This window comes from Culex pipiens, chromosome 3 (genome assembly GCF_016801865.2).
Source record: "Culex pipiens pallens isolate TS chromosome 3, TS_CPP_V2, whole genome shotgun sequence".
Taxonomy (NCBI): domain Eukaryota; kingdom Metazoa; phylum Arthropoda; class Insecta; order Diptera; family Culicidae; genus Culex; species Culex pipiens.
This window is the reverse complement of record NC_068939.1, coordinates 90,399,864-90,420,562: the sequence shown is the minus strand read 5'-3', so window position 1 is coordinate 90,420,562 and position 20,699 is coordinate 90,399,864. Positions and strand designations below refer to the sequence as shown.

The 20,699-nt window shown below is 37.9% G+C and overlaps 2 protein-coding genes across 2 annotated transcripts in view; one reads left to right on the top strand and one right to left on the bottom strand.

Moving 5' to 3' along the window:
• Window positions 1–20,699, top strand: part of LOC120422275 (mucin-19) — a 476,122-nt gene that overhangs the window by 108,490 nt on the left and 346,933 nt on the right. The window lies entirely within an intron of this gene.
• Window positions 6,216–20,120, bottom strand: LOC120430650 (uncharacterized). Its single transcript, XM_039595755.2, has 4 exons — window positions 19,756–20,120; window positions 6,982–7,086; window positions 6,542–6,877; window positions 6,216–6,466 (listed from the first exon to the last, which is right to left on the bottom strand). The coding sequence occupies exons 1-4, from the start codon at window positions 19,802–19,804 to the stop codon at window positions 6,435–6,437; spliced, it is 522 nt and encodes a 173-aa protein (XP_039451689.1). The 5' UTR covers window positions 19,805–20,120; the 3' UTR covers window positions 6,216–6,434.

Genomic DNA, 20,699 nt, shown 5'->3' with positions numbered 1-20,699 from the left:
CAGGCCTAGCTTTGCATTACGGTTGTCCAAATTCGGGTTTAAGAATTTAAAGGAAATCCAGTATTTTCACGAAAACTTAACATGTAACCTTATTTATGGGATAAACTTGCCTTGCGTTTTTCTCAGCATGCTGTTTTTGTATATGAGACATTTATGCATACACGAAAAGTGAGCACATTTTTCATGGCAAGACTATGGAGTTAAGCACTTTAAAATTTCACTTGATGCTCATAAACATGTCGACTTATGACTTTATTAAATATTAATTACAGCCCGATCATTTGAAATTCAGATCATTATCATTTGATCATTTGAAATTCAGATACATTATATTAAATACCCGATTTAATATCACCAAGAAGTGAAATAAAACCTTTCTTAAAAAATGATGAAGTAAATCCGACCAAAAATTGGTGCAATAAATTTTCAGTAATATAATGTTACGACCCAGGCTATTGCCTTAATCTCGAATGCCTTTTTTTTTAATTTCAGAGGTTGTGAGATAATTCTAATTAATCATCAAAAATCTATCTGGGGTTATTTTTATTAAAAGGTCCTATAAACTATTATGTTTTACATGTTTGTATGGCCTATTAAAAAAACTCTTGATATTGGATTCATATTATTAGAAAAATATAAAGGGTACTCCGTCTTCAATGCAAGTCTATGATTAGCTTTAAAAAATAATTAAATCGATAGTGCACCTTGTCGATCTATGACAATACGCCAGAAGATACATTCTCACGCACAGCGTAAAACGCGCAAGCGTACATGTTTCGACTTGACGACTTGTCGATCTTTCGAACGAGACTTCCGGGACATCGAATTTGATGTTCAGTATTTTTTTTTTTTGAATTAAATATACTTTATTGAATCTTTCTTATAATAATTACATTTGGTTTACATAATAAGTGGTCAGCTGTGGCTCTTCAGCTTTAGTTTGCTTTTCGTGATTTAAACACTGTTCATTTTCTTAACTTTAAAAGTATATGATTTATCATTTTTGTAACACTAGGTACAATGAGGAAAAAAAAAAAGAAAATGTTAAGAAAACATAACCTAACCTAAAACTAACTTAAACTTACAATAAACTAAACCAATCCTTGAATCAAGGGGTATTCAGAAATAGCACATTTTTCCCTGAATTTCAAACATTTTTCTAGAATCTTCTGATCCAACATTTTTACTTCTGCTAATTCATGAACCTCACTTGATCTTGTCCAGCCAGGAACATTCAAAACCATTTTGAGTACCTTGTTTTGGACACGCTGGAGCTTCAATTTATGAGTTCTAGCGCAACACTCCCAAACAGGTACTGCATACTCAATAACGGGGTAAATTATTTGTTTGTAAACTGCTAACTTATTTTTCAAAGAAAGCTTTGATTTTCTGTTAATTAAAGGATACAGACACTTGATGAGAATGCTGCACTTGTTCAATATTTTATCTACATGCTGCCGAAACAATAGTTTCGAGTCAAGTATGAGACCTAAATAGACAACTTCCTTTGACCAGGGTATTGAAACATCATTCATTTTAATCAAAACATCATCCTTTGGGGCAAATCTGGCCGATTTGGAAAGTGGAAAAATGATGGTTTGAGTTTTGGCTGCATTTATGCGAATTTTCCAGTCGCCAAAGTATTCGGAAAGAACGTCAAGACCCTTCTGAAGACGGCCAACTAAATATCTGGTTATTTTACCCTTATAAATAACGGCAGTGTCATCAGCAAAAAGTGACAACACACCATTACCAGGAAGAGTAGGCAAATCAGATGTAAAAATATTGTACAGAAGTGGGCCAAGAATACTTCCTTGGGGAACCCCAGCATCAATGTTGAATAATCCAGAAGCAATCCCATTCAGAAAAACCCTGAACGATCTCTCCGAAAGATAGTGCTGGATAATTTTGATAAGATACATTGGAAAACCGCATAAATACAGTTTATGTATCAAACCATCATGCCAAACATTGTCAAAAGCCTTCTCAACATCCAACAAAGCCATAGCAGTTGATTTAGACTCAAGCTTGTTCTGCTTGATGATTTTAGTTACTCTCGTAAGCTGATGAGCAGTATTATGTCCCTTTCGGAAGCCAAACTGTTCATTCAAAATTATATTATTATCGTTGGTAAAATCCAAAAGCCTTGAATAGATGACCTTCTCAAAGAGTTTGGACAGACTACTCAAAAGACTAATGGGACGATAACTTGTTGGCGATGTTGGATCTTTTTGAGGCTTCAAAATTGGTATGACTTTGCCCAGTTTCCAATTGGTAGGGAAGTAACCAAGTTGCAAACATTTATTGAAAATATTGGCTAGATGTTGAAAGAACTGATCACTCTGTTTTTTCAACACTAGATTAAAAATGTTATCAAAGCCTGGAGCTTTCATATTTTTCATTTGTTTAACTGCAACTTTGACTTCCTCACCAGAAACATGGGAATCTGCAGGAAATTCAAAGGTAGAGTTATTAATTGTTGAAATACTATTGGCAACTGATGTTTCTTTACGGCTGGTCATGGAAGCGCCAAGATTATGAGAACTAACAAAATGAAGCCCAAGTGCATTTGCCTTTTCCTCAGATGTAATCAAGGGAGAATCCTCAACAATAAGAGGAGGAATAGGCTTTGGTTTGTTTTTAAGAACTTTTGAAAGTTTCCAAAATGGTTTTGAATAATTCCCAAGCTGGCTTACATGTTTTGAAAATTCTTGATTTCTGATATTGTCAAGTCGGTCTTGTATGATTTTGTTTAAATTGTTAACTGAAATCTTTTTGTCATAGTCCCCAGTCCGTTGATATTGTCTCCTATAAACATTCCTAAGTCTAATTAAGTGTTTAGTATCTACGTCAATATCAGTTACCTTAATATTAACAGGAACCTCCCGAACGTTGGCAGCCTCTGCTTGGTTGATAGCCTGCTGGATCATTTCCAGCGAACGATCAATATCAGCAGAAGTTTCCGGGTGTTGATCATAGTCGATGTTGCTGTCTACCACTTGTTGAAACTGCTGCCAGTCAACGTTGTGGTAATCTTTCCGGGTTGGTTGCCGCTGCGGAGTAACGGAAGCTCCAACCTCCACAACCACCGGATAGTGATCAGAACTCAACTCTTCAAACACCTCAGGATGAGCCACGTTCTCAGCCATATTGGTAATGAAGAAGTCGATGATTGAGTGATTCCTAGACCGAGCCACCCTTGTTGGACGATCCGGACTCACAACGTTGTAGTATCCGTTTTGCAGATCGTTGTGCAGAATCACTCCGTTCCGATTCCTCCTGCTGTTGCCCCAAACTTCATGCTTCGCGTTGAGGTCACCAGCGATGATGTACTTTGCGCTCCGCCGTGTCAGCTTCTGGATATCGCTCTTCAGTTTTGCTGCTGAACCATCTCTGGCATTCACCTGACGTGGGCAGTATGCAGCAATGAAGAGTACTGGGCCAACCGAAGTGGGAATTTCCACTCCAACGGCCTCGATGATGTCCAGCTTGAAGTGTGGCAGCCGGCGTGGCTTGAGATCACGATGAACAGCGACAAGCACACCTCCTCCTCCAGAGGTGGTCCTGTCGAGCTGCGTCGCGATCTTGTAGTTTTGCAGATAAACTTTTTCACCGGGCTTCAGATGAGTTTCCGTGATGGCAGCTACGTCGATCTCCTTCTCGCGAAGAAAATCCACCAGCTCTAAGTGCTTCCTCCTAATGGAGCAAGCGTTCCAATTCAGCAGCTTGAGGGACCTACGATCCATACTGGATGACGAACGAGGTCAGCACTTCAATCTGCTGGGTCTTGGTTTTGCATCCACGCAGTGCAGCGGACATCTGTTTGAAAATATTGAGGAGTTCGGTTGAGGTGTAAAGATCATTACCATTTTCCTCAACTGCTGGTTCTTGGGTTGGTCTTGGCTCCTGGCTGAAGCCCGGTGGTGGCGGTCTCGGCTCCTGGCTGGAACCCGGCCGTGGATGATTCATCTCAGCTCTCTTCCTGGGATCCAACGGCAACGGTGCCAAGTTCGGGACCTGGCGTCGCGGTTGAAGAGGTGGAAAATTTTGCTCCACCAGGGCTGGAGGAGTTCTACGACGCTGAGGCTGATTCTTCGTCGATGCTTGCTGCCGAATTTTCACGAACTCAGCTCTCTTGGGGCACTTTCGGTCGGTTGACGAGTGCTCACCGTTGCAGTTGAGGCACTTCACCAGCGAATCTTGGATGCACTGGGATGTGATGTGCGCATCGGTACCACATTTGGCGCAACGACGCTTCAGGTGGCAGTTCTTATGTTGAAAACCGCTCGAATTGCCTTCAGCTCAGGAAGCGTCGTCGATCCCTTAGCCAAATGCAGCAGGTAGAGCTGGTCACGGTACTTGATGTCTTTGTTGCGTCGGCTCATTTTGTGCACGGCCAACACATCCAGTTTCAAAACTTTTAGCTCGGCAGCTAATTCCTCCACTGGCATGTCGTACAGACCTCTGACGACGATTTTGTACGGCTTATCCATGACGACATCATGGGTAAAGTACTCCGCCTCGTTTTCGGTCAAGTAATCCTTGACCAGTTGATAGTGCTGCCTGGATTGCACCAGCACCTTAAATCCGTCCTGACACAGACGAATGTTGCCTAGGACTTTCCCAGACTTGATGAGTTCAACCAGCCCCGCTCGAAAGTCGATCGTTGCTGCTGATTGCCGCACATAAAAAGGAGGCAGTTTCTCCTTTCGCTGTTTCACTTCATTCTCCTTTGCTTCCGCTACCTGGTCCTCGTCAGGCAGTCCAGCAAACTTGTTGTTCTTCAATAGCTGCTCCTCGTGCGATGAAGAGTTCTCCTCCTCCTCATCCATCGGTACAGTACCGTCGCTCTTTTTCGTCTTTTTGCTGTTCGATGTCACTTCCAAAAGCACCTTCCTTTTGGAAATTCCCGGTTTTTGGCCATCAGTTGAGGCCTCAACCTTCCTTTTGGAAATTCCCACTTTTTTGCCTGCTTGAGCCGCAGGTAGGGCCGGCGTTTGCGCCGGGACGCGACGAGTCATGTTGATTCAGACAACCTTCACCAACGAATGCTCGGATAACAATGGAGATGATGTTCAGTATATGATTCTGTATAAAACAAAAAAAAAAATAAAATGAGAAAATAGGGTAAAATAAGACGTAAACACTTATATGACTAGATCTCTGGAAATACATTTTGGAAAAGTTCAAATTTAAGGCACAAGCAGTTTATGGCGCATGTTTTCAAATGGCTTTTTGTTTGAAATTAAATTCTTTGAATTTTAAAGTGTTATCTTTAAAATAGTCCAAAAAATACCTCTAAAAATAGGTTTGACCCCATTTACCGGTTCGAATTTGTGAATCGAAAAATAAAATATTCGCGTCCGACATCGCACAAGTATTTCTAATCTAATCTAATCTAATCAGACCCTATCGCAGCCAATCTTTCGAAGGGATCCTGGAGAGTGCCTTAGGTTAGATGACGCCTAGCTCTCTTCTTGTCATTTATTAACATTTGCAGTGCGCCATTGCATTAGAATGCATGATACATCACAAACGTAAAAGCGGCCAGGCCTACTGCGTAAAGCCGTAGCAGAGATGACTCGTAATTGGGTTGAGTTTGAGCACTGAGTGTTCGAACAACAACACAATTCTGAATCGACAGGGGAGGAAGAAGCGTGGGGACACACCATCATACGCTCCGAGATTTGGTTGTATTAGTTGGGAGCACCATGCTAAGAAGGTTTGGTACTCCGGGATCCTCTGGGATGGGACCTTGTATTTCCACGAATGCCCTGGACACTATTTGCCGTGGTTATAGCGCCACAACTCGCTCACAGACATCGCACAAGTATTTCAGAAAAAAGAGCTCTCAAAAATCAGGCATTGAGTTTCGGGTTTCGAGCCAAAATTCAATCGAAAGAGCGCATCATATCCTTCAAATTAGTTATAGGATTTAATCTTGGACAATTTCCAACCCAAACACGATTTCTTTTAAAGATTTCTAAGTAAAGCGGTTTAAGGGTTCATTTACATTTTTGACAATAATGCGCCTAAAGGTTTGGATATTGTTAAAGCGTTCATATAACGACGGATAAAGTTTTGCTGCACATTTAAATACATAATTGATGACTGAAAACTTATTCCTGAAGTGCAATGGCCCTTTCCAAATCGCCTGCAATTTATTTTGTTATTGAGAACGGACGTCATCACGATTGCATGCATTTAAGTTCGTTTGAACACTTTTATTTATTACTTTTATAAATATAAATACATTCGAATTGTACGATGTCTTTGCAATAAAGATATACCTAACCTACTAATCCTTCACATTGTTGCGATTTCTCCGCACAGTTATCACTTCATCTGTGGTTTATGCAACAAATTAAAAGTACATTTTTTCCGACAATTAAACATTGAGTTTTCGCATCCACTCGTAAAATTTCGATCCATTTTCAGCAGATGCCGGGCCTCCGAACTTGCACTCCTGCGCAAACAAGTGAAAGGAGAGTAAAAAGGAGCTTTTAGTACACATTATGAACGATTGCCCAAAAAAACTTACGGGGTCTCGCTCCGCACCGGTTGGCACAGTCCAGCTTGTACACGTTGTGGTACGTCGTGTGGTCCGTTCCGCAAACCGGGTTGTAGTGGCTCAGGGTGAGGCAGTTGGACAGACAGCCGTAAAAGTCCCGCGATCGCTTCGGCTTCCGCGGTTCCAGCGGCGGTGGGAGGTTGTTGTTGTTGCTCTGCTGGGGTCGCGACACCACCCGGATGGGCGCGGTGGTCAGTTCGTTGACGGATTGACCCAGGAAGGTGGTGCGAACGGGTTGGCTCGTGCTGAAGGGGGAGCTGTTGAGGTAGGGCGAGGCGCTGGAGGAGGGCAGGGGGCGGTTGCGAACTAGCAACGAATAAGAAATTGTAAAATATTAGTTAGTTTAATTGTTCTTTGAGCCTCTTAGAAATTTAGCAAAAATCTTTTATATTTTTCAAAGCAATACTTACCAAATTTACCACTTGGTGGGAAGAATGTCGTGAAAAGATTCCGACTGGGCTGCTGCCGTCTGACGCGTCGAGCCTCCGAACTGGCCGCCAGCAGCACCAGAGATGCTACAATAAAGAAATGAAAACAAAACATAAGAAAACAGCCATAAATTCAGATCTTGAAAAGTCCGTTAATAGCCACGCTAACTGTGGGTCGCCTAATTAACACAGATTTTGCCCTGTGTTTCAATATTCAAACCATAATTCATTTCTATCGCGCCCAAGAAAGAGAGAAGCATCACGTGAATGAAAGGTTGCAGAGGGAAGCGTGACCAGGGCCTGGACCTGGGAGGTGGCCTCAGACCGATTGACACAGAAATGGAGGACTGGCGGAAAATTAGCCGAATAATTTGTTCACGCCTTTCGCACGGGCGGATGTGGATACACTTCTGGCGGTGAACCCTCGAATGCCAACTTTTGCCTTTCAAGGGTAGGGTAATAAATTTTAAAGTTATTGAGGTGCCAAAAAGTTTTGGAATTTGACTATTTAGAATGGAGGATTTCCATTGATATTTTGAATAGTGAAAGTTCGAAGTTGACCTATTTTCTTAGAAATTCAAATGAGGTGAACAACTTCAATGGTTTTATTTTATTATTGTTGGGAAATTTAATCAAATAAATAAACAAACTCTTTCAAACACCTGATATATTTATATTTACCAAACTTTGCCAAAACATGCCTCCACGCTTGAGACGCCCTTGAACTTGGCCGGTTGGTTGGTCAGTTGGCCCCATTTTTCAGCACGTTTATCCAAAGTCAAGCTTCGGCAACAGCTGTTCGAGTTTGAGTTCGATCCGCAAAAGTTGTGAATGAATTTGTGGGCGATTAAGGCAACAACAAAAAATAACAGCAGAAATCGTACAAGTCATAAAAACAGGCCGGTTGGGTACGTGACCGGCGGCGCAAGAACTTGAGTCGGATTTGATTCGCCGTGATTCGGTGTCACGGTTTAGTGCGTTTTATGAGGCACTATTTTTACACGGAATGGAGCGATGCCGAGCGGGTTGAGGTGAAGATTCGTGCGCCAATTCTGCGGTTTATGCAGATTCTGGCCTCCGGTGGAAACGACGAAGGTTTTTGAAGTTTCCAGTCGTAAATGGGGCGACCAATCAATTGATTGTGCTAATTTTGTGCAGGTGACACAATTGCGATGAGTTTACGTGGCTGACTGCAGACTGATATTCGCTTCGATTCCCCTTGCTTTGGATTGGCAAACAGTAACACTAAGTAAAATAAAATCACAGTATCACATGATGATTTTGTGTACAAATTTTGTGTCCTCTTTGTCCTCATAAATTGAGACAAAAATGCACACTTTGAAAAATTTCAAAAACCTGAAAACCTTAGATTTTAACCGTATACGGCCGGGATCCCAAAGTGTTTAAATGCCGGGGCAAATCTGAAGCTGACATGAGCTTGTGGGCCAAATGTGCAAACAAGTTTATTTGAATGAAATTTAATCAGGGTTATTTCAATTCTTTAAATTGAACCATTTATCTTTTAGTTGACGTTTAAATTTTATGTTTTTTTGGGCTGTTTCCAACAGTTTTGTTCAAATAATAATTATTATTCTTATTCAAAGCAATCAAACAAAAAAACACAAAAAAACATTTTTCAATAGCACTTTTCATGCATCATACATTGAAATCCAAATAATCAATATTTTTTAGGAACTTTCCATACCACGAACTGGTCTAGGTCGAGGTGTGGTTGAACATGTTGTGGCTGAAGACAATCGTTATATTAATTTATTTCCAATATTTTATTATTTTTTTATTCAAGCTAATTTATACAATATTTTAAAAGAAGTGACATAAACTAAGGGAAATATTGTTATTATATTTATTAAAAAATGCAACTTTTATTACAGATCGGTGCAAAAAAAATTTCAATTATTCCTCCAATTTCAATAAAATTAAATTTATTTGAAAAACCTATATTTTGCTGTTTTAGATTTTACTGAAAATAATTTTATGAAAAAAAATAAATAAAAAAATACTTTACTGAACGTTTAATAACTCCTTACCAAAAATGTTCAATGAAAATTTCGACGAATTTCACTACTTTTACTACTTGTGTAATTTTTTTTTAGCCAAATACAATTTAAAGCAAAATATTGATCAAGTTTCATCGGGATCAAATATGAAAAAAACACTAATTTAACAAAAAAATTTTTTAACATTTTTGAAATAAAACATTTTTGATGGCAGCTGACAAAAAATCATCAGTGGGGGTGACATTGGGTCTGGGGGGTGAGATTGGGTCAAAGTGATTATTTACGGATTTTACCATTTCTCAGATTCTTCTCAATGAAACCGAATTCTGTTAAAAGGGTTGTGTAGGGGACATCTTAGGATGGCTTCGCTGAAAAAATCTCGTTCCTAGAGCAAATCCTGTTATTTTGGCAGATGTCTAAAGTTGGCGTAAGTTTTTGGCCAAAAATGACCGCTCGAAAAATCATTTTTCTAATATTTTTGTTAGAATTGCTCGAAAACTACCCAAATGTTTGAAAATATCCACTTCAAACATTGTAGCGTATCAATACGATTCCCTCGAACAAGAAATTCTGTTGGATGACTTCTTTTTACCATATCGTTGTATTTGAGCATCATTTTAGTTTCATTTGACCCAATGTCACCCCCTCTAAGTGGTGAGATTGGGTCAATTTTCAAACTATTGGCATTTAAGGTAGTGTTCATCAAAATCCACCATATTTTGGGAAAATGTTAGTAAACTATCTAAGAACAAATCTACGTTGAAAGATTTTCGATGTTATTTAAATTGTTTTTGTTATTAAGTAATTACGAGAGGTGTTTCGTTTTTGACCCATAGTCATCCCCACTGACGGTACTCGTTTTATGTTTAGGGCAAGTACGAAGCCCGGAAGGAACGCATAATTCATAAAACAAAATGCTCATGAAATGATCATGGTTATGAAAAGATTTTTATTAAAAAAATGGATTTGCTTATCTGAAGGCCACTGAAGATTAGAAACGTTTATACAATGTTGTAAATTACTTTTTTTCAGTGATTATGAATAAGTACATTCAGAATTAACAAAAGGAGGGGAGGGGGGGGGTAAATTTTGACTGATTTTAGCGTGACGTACTTTATGGATGAAGCCCAATGTGTTTGATTTTCTTTTTCATATAAAAATGTATGGAAATTTCAGCCCCACTTTTTTGGGAAAACAGATAGTAAAAAATAAGGAGAAGAGGAATTTCAAAAACTCTTTAATGATAAGCAAGGGAATCGACTAGGTTAAACATTAATTAAATGATTTCAAAGATTTTGAGAACATGAAGCTTATTAGCTTATTTTGTAAATTTCAAATGGGTAATTCTCTACCAACTCACACGAAATCGGGAAAAGTTGCCCCGACCCCTCTTCGATTTGCGTGAAACTTTGTCCTAAGGGGTAACTTTTGTCCCTGATCACGAATCCGAGGTCCGTTTTTTGATATCACGTGACGGAGGGGCGGTACGACCCCTTCCATTTTTGAACATGCGAAAAAAGAAGTGTTTTTCAATAATTTGCAGCCTGAAACGGTGATGAGTTAGAAATTTGGTGTCAAAGGGACTTTTATGTAAAACTAGACGCCCGATTTGATGGCGTACTCAGAATTCCAAAAAAAAAAACGTATTTTTCATCGAAAAAACACTAAAAGTCGACTGTAAATTTTTTTGGAACATGTCATTTTAAGGGAAATTTAATGTACATTTCGAATCTACATTGACCTTGAAGGGTCATTTTTCAATTTAGAACAAAATTTTTCATTTTAAAATGTCTTGTTTTTTGTTACTTTGCAGGGTTATTTTTTAAGAGTTTAACAAAGATCTACAAAGTTGTAGAGCAGGCAATTACAAAATGTTTAATGTATAAACATAAGGAGTTTGCTTAGAACCGTCACGAGTTATCGCGATCTTACCAAAAAATGTTTTGAAAAAGAAACTTTTTTGTGTTTCTCTTTGTTTCGTCGTCCATGTCTGTCGCGGGTGACCATGAACGGCCATGATTAATGACAACCAACATTTTCAAAAAAAAATCGTAGAATCGCAATAACTCGTGAGGTTTATAAGCAAACCTTACGTCTATATATTAAATTTTTTGTTCTACAACTTTGTAGAACATTGTTACACTCTAAAAAATAACCTTGCAAAGTTAGAAAACACTAAATTTTAAAATGAAAAATTTTCTTCTAAATGAAAAATGACCCTAGATTCGAAAAGTACATTAAATTTCCCATAAAATGACATGTTCCAAAAATTTTTACAGTCGAGTAACGGAAAATGGGTGAATTTTTAAAACTTCTTAAGTGTTTTTTTCGATGAAAAATACGTTTTTTTCGGAATTCTGATTACGCCGTCAAATCGGGCGTCTAATTTTACATAAAAGTCCCTTTGACACCATATTTCTATCTCATCACCGTTTCAGGCTGCAAATTATTGAAAAACACCTCTTTTTTCGCATGTTCAAAATTGGAAGGGGTCGTACCGCCCCTCCGTCACGAGATATCAAAAAACGGACCTCGGATTCGTGATCAGGGACAAAAGTTACCCCTTAAGACAAAGTTTCACGCAAATCGAAGAGGGGTCGGGGCAACTGCTGTGTGAGTTGGCGGAGGATTACCCAAATATAAGATCAAAATGGCCGAAAGTGACCTTTCTGCGTTTGCAAAAATAAAGTGAAAAAAATAAGTTTATATAAGTTATTATATAAACTTATTTTTTTCACTTTATTTTTGCAAACGCATACAATTTACCCTAAACAAATCGAAACACCGAATATGAGCTTTTTAGATAAAAATTAAGTGTCAAAAAGACCCGTGCGTACTTTTGCCCTGTACTACTCTACTCCAAAATTATATTTTTTCTCAAAATTAGTCAAGCCTAAAATTCATCGAAAAATGCTACCAAGCTATAAAATTGTCTGTAATCTCCGATTGCTTTTATTTATTTTTTTTAATTTTCAAAATTGTGAACTTTAAATTTTTACATTTTTGATTATTTATGATAAATTTTGGAATTTTTAATTATTGCGGTATCTGATTTTTTACATTTATGAATTTAATAATAGTAGATTATGCAACAAGTTGCGAAAAGAGGATTTTTTCAGCACGAGTCGTATATTTATCCAACGAGTTGGATAAATAGGACGAGTGCTGAAAAAATCAAGTTTTACAACGAGTATTCAGCATTTATTTTGAAAATGGTTGCTTTTCGATTCTGTTATTTTTGATACAGAAAAGTACTAAAGCTATTTCGTCATTCAATGACAGGGAAAGTAAAAAGTGTCACAACGGAATTGCAATAAAATCTTTTTAAATATTTTTTTTATTTTCTTGAATTAGAGTTTTTTTATTTAGCAATTTTAACAATTAGTATTTTTTTTATTTTGAATGCATCAATTTTCGATTATCCGAAGCTTTGATTATTTGAAGTTCGATCAGGTTTTTGTTATTCCTTTGCAGATGTCACAGTGAGTACTTAAGAATTGCTGCAAATCCTCTGTAATTAATTACGTGAGTAGGATGCAGTTTTTTGTAACACATGTTAGAAACTCTAATTGTTTAGCTTGAATCAGCAGTTTACTTCTAAATAAATAAATAGATAAATAAATAAATAAATAGCAAATATATAAAACAAAAAACAGGAATCATGTTTTACCATTTAATCTAAGATGAACTTTGAAATTCATACAAATTCCAAAATGTTTTATATAGTGTAAATTAGAAATTATACTGTTCATTCACATTTTTGGTTCTGAATGTTTTAAAATATATTGTTTACAAATCATCAGTTGATCAAAAGTAAATTTAATGGGCTTGTACCCCACAGTACACCCGATCATTCGACTTACAGGAGTAAGGTTGGTGCTTGTTGCTTGATATCAGTCGCATGTCTGTTTTGGACTAAATAAAGTAAAGGTCATCATTTTGAGCAGCTTTCAATACCGCAACTTTTGACCTTCACAGATCCCTAAAACTTGACTTCATTCCTGAGATACTGTAAAATCACAGTGAAATGTTGTCACTCTTCATGTAAATTGTAGTTCCGATCAAATCATGCTAACTTGCAACATCATGCCTGAGGTAATTTTGGTCAGAGGCCGTTATGTTGCTCTTGCATGCATGTCTACTGTTTACATGTTTTACTACAACAACCAAATGCACATGATCATTAGCCGAAAAAACACGGTATCTGTTTTTTTGGAAATTCAAGGTCAAACATTTAATTCCCTTTACTTGAAACGTAAAAAAATGACAAACGACAAGGTAGAACAATCATGTCAAGCTCTTGCAAAAAGATTATCAAATCATCGGATGATGTAATGCAGCAAACTAATTTTATCACCATGAAAAGATTTTTTGTGGTTGAAATGAGAAATACCATCAATCAAAAGAAACATTCAAGTGCTTTGAAATTCAAACAAAGATCTAATCTCCGTTAATCCCGGATTTTCTGTTATCATCAATCTACTGTGATATTCAATCTTCATGTTTCGCTTTTTTCATCATCTCCGGTTCACACCCGGATCTCAACAAGTTCATCATATCGCGTGTGTAGTCGTTTCATTGACCTGCCCAAATCATCATACACATGCAAAAGCAAATCTAATAAGAGCTGCTAAATCAACAACCCAAAACTGTTTGCTGCACTGTGCGCGATGGCGTTAATTTTATCGCTTGCTACCCCCAACAGCACTTTCATTGATAAGTCACCTTTCGGCAATTTAAGCAATTTTCTTTCCATTGTGGCACAACCCAAAATTTCACCTCTACACACATACACACGCTGGTTGGCACGTGTGACTGACACTTGGTGCTTTTTCGAGCGCGTAAATCATGCTGTGCCTTTTCGGCGCAGTTTCCCCTTAACTTTGGCCATGCTTTCTATCAGGTGATAAAAGTTGGTTTTTCTCCGACGGTGAAGTCGTTTTCGGGGGATAGTTTGTTGTTATTGTACTCGGTGTCATTTTCGGAGCGTACTGGGTCTTGAAAGTAAAGTTTACCTTTCTTAACTGAGAAAGAGCTTCAATCGACTCAAGCGATGGAAGAATCTTTTCCAAAGAGCTCTCACTGAGAAAACACGAAAAAGAGATACGGTGAATGATAGAGAGATTCATAAATTCTAGATATCGTCAAAAAAAAAACTCTTTAGGAAAAAACTTTTTTCGAACTATTTGTTCTCAGAAAGAAATGCCACAAATTTAGTTAGATAGTTCATTTTTGTTCAGTTGGAAACGTCTAAAAATGAAGTGATCATGTGCCTGAGCACACACACAGCTACTCACGCACGAGATAAGGAGAAATCTTCAATCTCATTTCACGGTGTTATCAAGCCGAACTCCGAATTTCCGCGGGTCCAAAAATAAAATAAAGTTAAAAGCAAAAAAAAAAGCGAGGTGAGAGTGAGAGTTTGGGATGACGAGCGCGGTTTGCTGTTTTCGCTTTTTTTCCGGCAGCGTGACGTGCCGAATGTGCCTGTAAAAATGCCGGTGTGATGAGTTCAATTTCGCACCGGATTGAAACCGGAGCAGCGGCCGGTAATTATTTGCCAATGTTACTCGTTGGAAATTGGCACTTTGTACAATAAAAATGATATAAGTTTGCAATAAACCTAGATAACAAAAATAAAATATTTATTCATTGACAATTACATGTTTGAAAACCGTGTTTTTTTTCTAATCTAATCTAATCGATCACAAGCGTAGCCAGTCCGAAGAAAGCATCCTGGAAGAACTTATGATTAGATTACACCCCAAGTCCTTTCTTGTCAATATTAATGATTGCACTACATCCGAGTAACCCTGAACAAGTATTGCAAAATTTAAAGAGGCCAGGCCTACTGCGTTACATTAACCACAGAGACAGATTCTGAGAACGGATCACATTTCACAGAATCAACAGGGGAGGAAGGATGTGTGGAGATACCGTACCAAACGCTCCGAATGAGTTGTGGTTGGTTGTGTATGTTGGTACAAACCATTTTTCCAGCACTGTATCATTGTTTAACATTCAGGCCTGAAAGGGTTAAAGTAAAGACACAAACACATTTCTTCACCATATTCTTTGATATGATCTAATGATATTTCAAGATTATATACACAGCAAAAAAGTAGAATTTCGGAATGTTGAAAATTTGGAAGGTTGAATATTCCCTCTTTTTTGAGAAATATTACCTAAAAAATGTGAGCTTAATGAATATTCACCAGAAACTGATGAAAATTCATCATTTTCTGATGTAATATAACAGATTATTTTTCGACACAAAACCTGTCACCATTTCCTGATGAATATCACCATTTTTTTCTGTGTAGTGAATAAAAACAAAAATAATTTCTTTATTGAGCAATTCGCTACAAAATGAGCCGATCTCGACCATTTTTATTTTTTTGATTTGGCTCGAAATTTGTGGGGGCCTTCCCTATTTTTTCCCCTTTTCTGTCAAAATTGAGGTAAAATTACATCACAAAAGATGTAACATCCAACCTTCCTAAATTACACCTTTCAAATTTACTCATTGTTTTACTGCCTGGGTTAAAGTTTGGGGGTCGCTATAAAGCGTTAATGTTTATGGAAAAAAAATCTCAAAATTTATCATGAAAAATATCGGTTCAGAATTTTGCCTACCAAAATTCCTTACAATTTTGTTGTACGTGGCAAATCGATCCGAGTTGAACCTGATAAGTTTTTAGCAACACAGTAAAAATTGTAAATATTCCTTCTAAAAATGTAGAAATTGATCACATTTCCGTTGTAATATAACATTTTTAGTCTAAATGGAGGTAGATAGGTAATATTTAATCTTCCAATTTTGCACTTTCCAAATTTACACAGTTGTTTACTATCAATGCGATGGGAGGAAATCGGCTTTTTTATGAGGTATAATGGGAGTATATATGAGCAAATACTTTTTACTAAAAAATCACCATAAACAGGATCAGGGCTGCGGAGTCGGGTCATATTTCAAACGACTCCGGCTTTCTCAGATTAGCCGACTCCGACTCCGACTCCGGCTCCGGCTTTCAACAAATGGTTGGCTCCGACTCCAACTCCGACTCCGGCCTACCAACTCTAGCCGACTCCGACTCCAGCTTTCAACAAATGGTTGGCTCCGACTCCGACTCCGACTCCACATATTTTTAAATGTTTCAAAAGTTAGTTAACTATTATTAGTTAATTATTTTTAAAACATTGATAAATAGGATTATTTTAATACTCTCTAAGCGTCATGTTTTTCTCAAGAAAAAATAGTTAAGTAAAAGTAAAGTAAAGTAAATAAACGGAAAAAAAGTTTCTAGGTTACAAGTTTTATACGTTATGGAAACAGAAATCAAAAAATATCTTCAGTTTTAGAGGCATTTTGAGAAGAACAGTTTTGTAAGTAAATTTGGATTTATTTGCTTAACCTCAAATTTGAAAATATTTTTTTCAAAGCTAATAAATTTAAATATTAAATTGTTATTTTTGAATGAATAACTAAAAGAAACCTGGCCTTAATGATCTATTGAACATTAAAATTCAATTTGCTCACTTTCAGGCTGACATTTGTAAGAAGCACAGTGACAGGCACCTTGTTTTTAAATGACAATTTTAAACGAAACATTTTTTTTTTGTTTATTTTTTAAGACGAACATGGACATCACGCCATGGCTGAAGGAGATTATTATTGCAAATCAATGTATCTAAACAATTTCTTCGTGGAAAGGACGCTTAAGATGTCCTTTTCAAATATCTGTGACATGGAAAATATTTTAACCAGGAACTTTTTAATTTATTTTAATTTTAAAATTTTATATACTTTAAAAAGGAAGCGCACGATACTTTGTGAATCTTCACCTAAAACGAAGCTTCATGAATGATCTTACGCCTCCATCAAAATATATGAAAAAACTTAAAATATAATAAAAAAAAAACAAATATCCACAAGTAAATTTTTTTCTAAGTCACAAATATTCTATTACGTACGTTGAAATGCAATGATTATCACCTTCCTTCATATTTACGTGGGACAAACAGTTTGAGAAAAGTCGTACCAGTTGATATTATTTTGATTTTGTTTTTTTTTTCATAATATTTGAAAAATAAATTAAAATCCTATATTTTGTTCTACACATTTTTTTATTAGTTCATTTTTGTACTGAATTCTTGAGATTTGTTCAACGATAATTTGCAACGATATCAAAATAGTTTACCTAAAATCAACATCAACATCAACATCAACAATCAATAATTATTTCAAAATTTGTTGCAACTTGTTTTGATATTTTTTGTTAGTTTCAATTATTTTAAATGCAACACTTTGATTTTCTTGTACTCAGTTATAAACAAAATGCGCATGTTGAGTTCCAAGTAAGAGATTGTTATTATCGTTGATTATTTGTTACAAAAGTTAAACTGTCAGTGACTTTTTTCGATTTGCAAAAACAGTGATTACTATTTTTAATCTTTTTATGTACCTCGTAATTTTTTCCTAAAAAATGATTTAACTTAAAACTTCCAAGACATATGCTATCGGGGTGAAAGATGACTGTGTGTGTACTTTTTTCAGAAATAACTGGATGAAATTTGGTCAAATTTGAATTGAAAAGGCACATAAATATAGGCTTGGGGTCTCGTGGCGCAGGGGTAGCGGCTTCGGCTGCCGATCCCGATGATGCTATGAGACGCGGGTTCGATTCCCGCCTTATCCACTGAGCTTCTATCGGATGGTGAAGTAAAACGTCGGTCCCGGTTTCTCCTGTCTCGTCAGAGGCGCTGGAGCAGAAATCCCACGTTAGAGGAAGGCCATGCCCCGGGGGGCGTAGTGCCAATAGTTTCGTTTTTTTTACATAAATATAGGCAAAAGGAAGCATTCAAGAACTGACTACATAACCAATATTTTTTATTATTTTTTTAAATTATGATACTACATACTTGGGTAAGAGGTTATCATTTAGTGATTATAGTGTAATAACACAATTAGAGCTTTTCAATCACAATAAAAAGTTTCAAAAACATAATGTCATCTGATAAATCAATTATAAATATAAGATGTTTTGTAAATTAAGCTGTTCTATAGGAAATACTGAACAATAAAAAAACATATTTTTAGTTAAATTTAAGATAACTCCGGCTCCGACTCCGACTCCGGGTTATCAGAAATCTTCGGCTCCGACTCCGACTCCGACTCCAGCTCTTAAAATTTAGCCGACTCCGGCTCCGACTCCAGCTGTTCGAGTTTTGACGACTCCGACTCCGACTCCGACTCCAGGTCCCCAAAAAGACCCGACTCCACCGACTCCGGCTCCGACTCCGACTCCGACTCCACAGCCCTGAACAGGATCAACTCGGACCCTTCGACATAGTTGTAGAAAAATGATTTATAGCGACTTTTATTTTTGTATTGTTACCCTAATGTTCATGCTGATTGAGGTAATAAATACTCTTACTGTGGAATTTGAAACTATGAAACCACCAAGTAGAGATTCAAATCATGTTAAAAATGATTTGAAATTCATGAATCAAACAATAAAAGTTATTCATCGTCAAACATAAATTGGCCCTCCTAATTGGTCCTTTTGTCGGTGCTTTAAAATTTCACCCCGCCAAATTGCTTCCAATTTAATTCAATTCAATCGAAAGTTAATACAACAGCCCCAGCAGCTGCCGCCGTCACACAGCCGTAAGAGCCGAAAAGTTTGTAAAAGTGACGCATTTAGTTTTATGTAAGCCGAAGCCGAAGCTCGTATGCTTGCCGGTCCAAATCTTTATCGCCCCATGACAGACAGCACCATTCACCGATGCTTATCAACGTCATCATCATCATCTTTTTTTTTTCGGGGTTGTTATCATCTTCAACTTTGCCACCCATTACCGGGCCGGTGCAATCGTGGCGAAGCGGCATCTTCAACACGAAAAAGTTATGAATCGCAATTGAGGGGGTTTCAACTCTGGCTCCAATCTCGAAGCTTCCGAAGCGTTCAATTGAAAACGTTTTTTTTTTTGTTATCGTTTGGATCTTTCAATAATTGCTCTGAGAGGGGGACTGGAGGTGGAATTGATTTGAATTATTTTATGAAGGCAATTACAAGACGGAATTTCCGTCATGGCGCTTTTCACAAAGGGCCTGGGCGTGTTTACGGTATTATGTAATCAACAATTCGATTTTTGAGCATCACTTCGTAGAAATGCACAAGGCTCTCAGGGATATCACTGAACATGAACCTCCATCGAAAACTTGATAGAATCGTGTAGCTTCGGCGGTAGACTCCAAGATCTGTATTCCAGGATATTTCGGAAGATCCAGTATAACTCAAAAAAGAGTTCCAAAGAGATCAAAGGGTTACCAAAGGATCATAGATACATTCAGGACTGAATTTTGGAAACGGAAAAAAGTGAAGTTTGATTCTTGAATTCGTGAACAATTGAATTCTCGATTCTATGAAGTTCCTCCGTCAGAAGTATTATTCAGTTGCCCTAAGCAGCAAGTTCTTCCTAACGGCATCAACTGCATTCGCGACCATTGAACTCCAAGTTCAACAATGCCGGCGAATCGCATTCCTCGTTCCTCATCATCATCGCCGTTTAGACGAAGAAGTTAAATCGCACCATCGTTAGCACTTTTTCTGTGGCGAATTGTCAAACTTTGACGAAGCAGCTTCCAAATTACCCAAATTCAGCACATCTCACGAAGCGTGTGTAATTAAGCTGTCTTCTTTCGATGAATGGAGCGGGGTCCTAGGGTACTCACCAAAGATGACCAGTAGCCAACAGGTGCCACAGCGATTGACTTGTCTCATTTTCAAGGGGAAACTTGAACACAATAGCTCAAACGAAAGTTAGTTCCTGAGGCACTTCTTCAGCCTTTTTTCCAATGATCTTCGTTGCAACAACACCACCAACAACACTCAACACTTCCCCTCTGCTGCTTTGTTCCGGGCAAGGATAGATGGGACTGCTGCCGGGTTCTTGGCTTCGGAAGGGGTCGTCCAAAATCACTGAATCGCGTCCACCGCCTGCGAAGGACCAGCGTAAACTAATTTTAATCCGTTCCAAGACGTGACCAAGAAGCCTTCCTTCCTTCCTTCCTAATGATCATCATGACTGCTGACTGCTGCGGCCGGACTAGCGCGACCTGTGTCTGGTTGATACTGATGGAAGTCTGCATGAATCGCTGACTGACGAACGACTCTTGACGATGAAAACCGGCTAATCATCGATCTTGACTGGCCCAGCTGACTACTGCTGTATGGTAAACAACAAAGCGCGGTATTGTTCAGAACGGTGAAAAAAACCATCAGCAGCAGTGCTACTCACGTAGACCATCATCAACCATGCAGATATTCATTGATGGCTTGGACTTGTGGATGAAGCAACCCTCCCGGAGGGTATGTTTGAGCATCGCCGGCCGTAGCTGGCTTGAGGCTTGCCCTCTAGCAATAAGGCAACGGATGCGATGCGTAACCGCGCGCACTTGAGCAGGAAGTTCTTGGGCTGAGGTATCGGCCACAGCGGTGCAGCCCATTTGAATAGTAAAAACACACATAACCTCAACAGGGGTTTTAATGGGCTGAATCTAGTGCAGTGCTTGAGATCGGAAGGGTTGCCAAAAGTCGTAATTTAAAATTTAAAAGTTTTATGCAAAGAGTTCGCACACACGGAGATCGAGTTGGAATCTCCAAAAGCTAGAATTGG

Excerpts from the sequence above, each read along its gene's own strand:
- LOC120430650 (XM_039595755.2), bottom strand. The coding sequence starts at position 19,804 with ATGAGACAAGTCAATCGCTGTGGCACCTGTTGGCTACTGGTCATCTTT. Across the intron at positions 7,087-19,755 it reads TTGGCTACTGGTCATCTTTG|CATCTCTGGTGCTGCTGGCG; the intron begins GTGAGTACCCTA and ends TCTTTATTGTAG. Across the intron at positions 6,467-6,541 it reads CCGGTGCGGAGCGAGACCCC|GAGTGCAAGTTCGGAGGCCC; the intron begins GTAAGTTTTTTT and ends TTGTTTGCGCAG.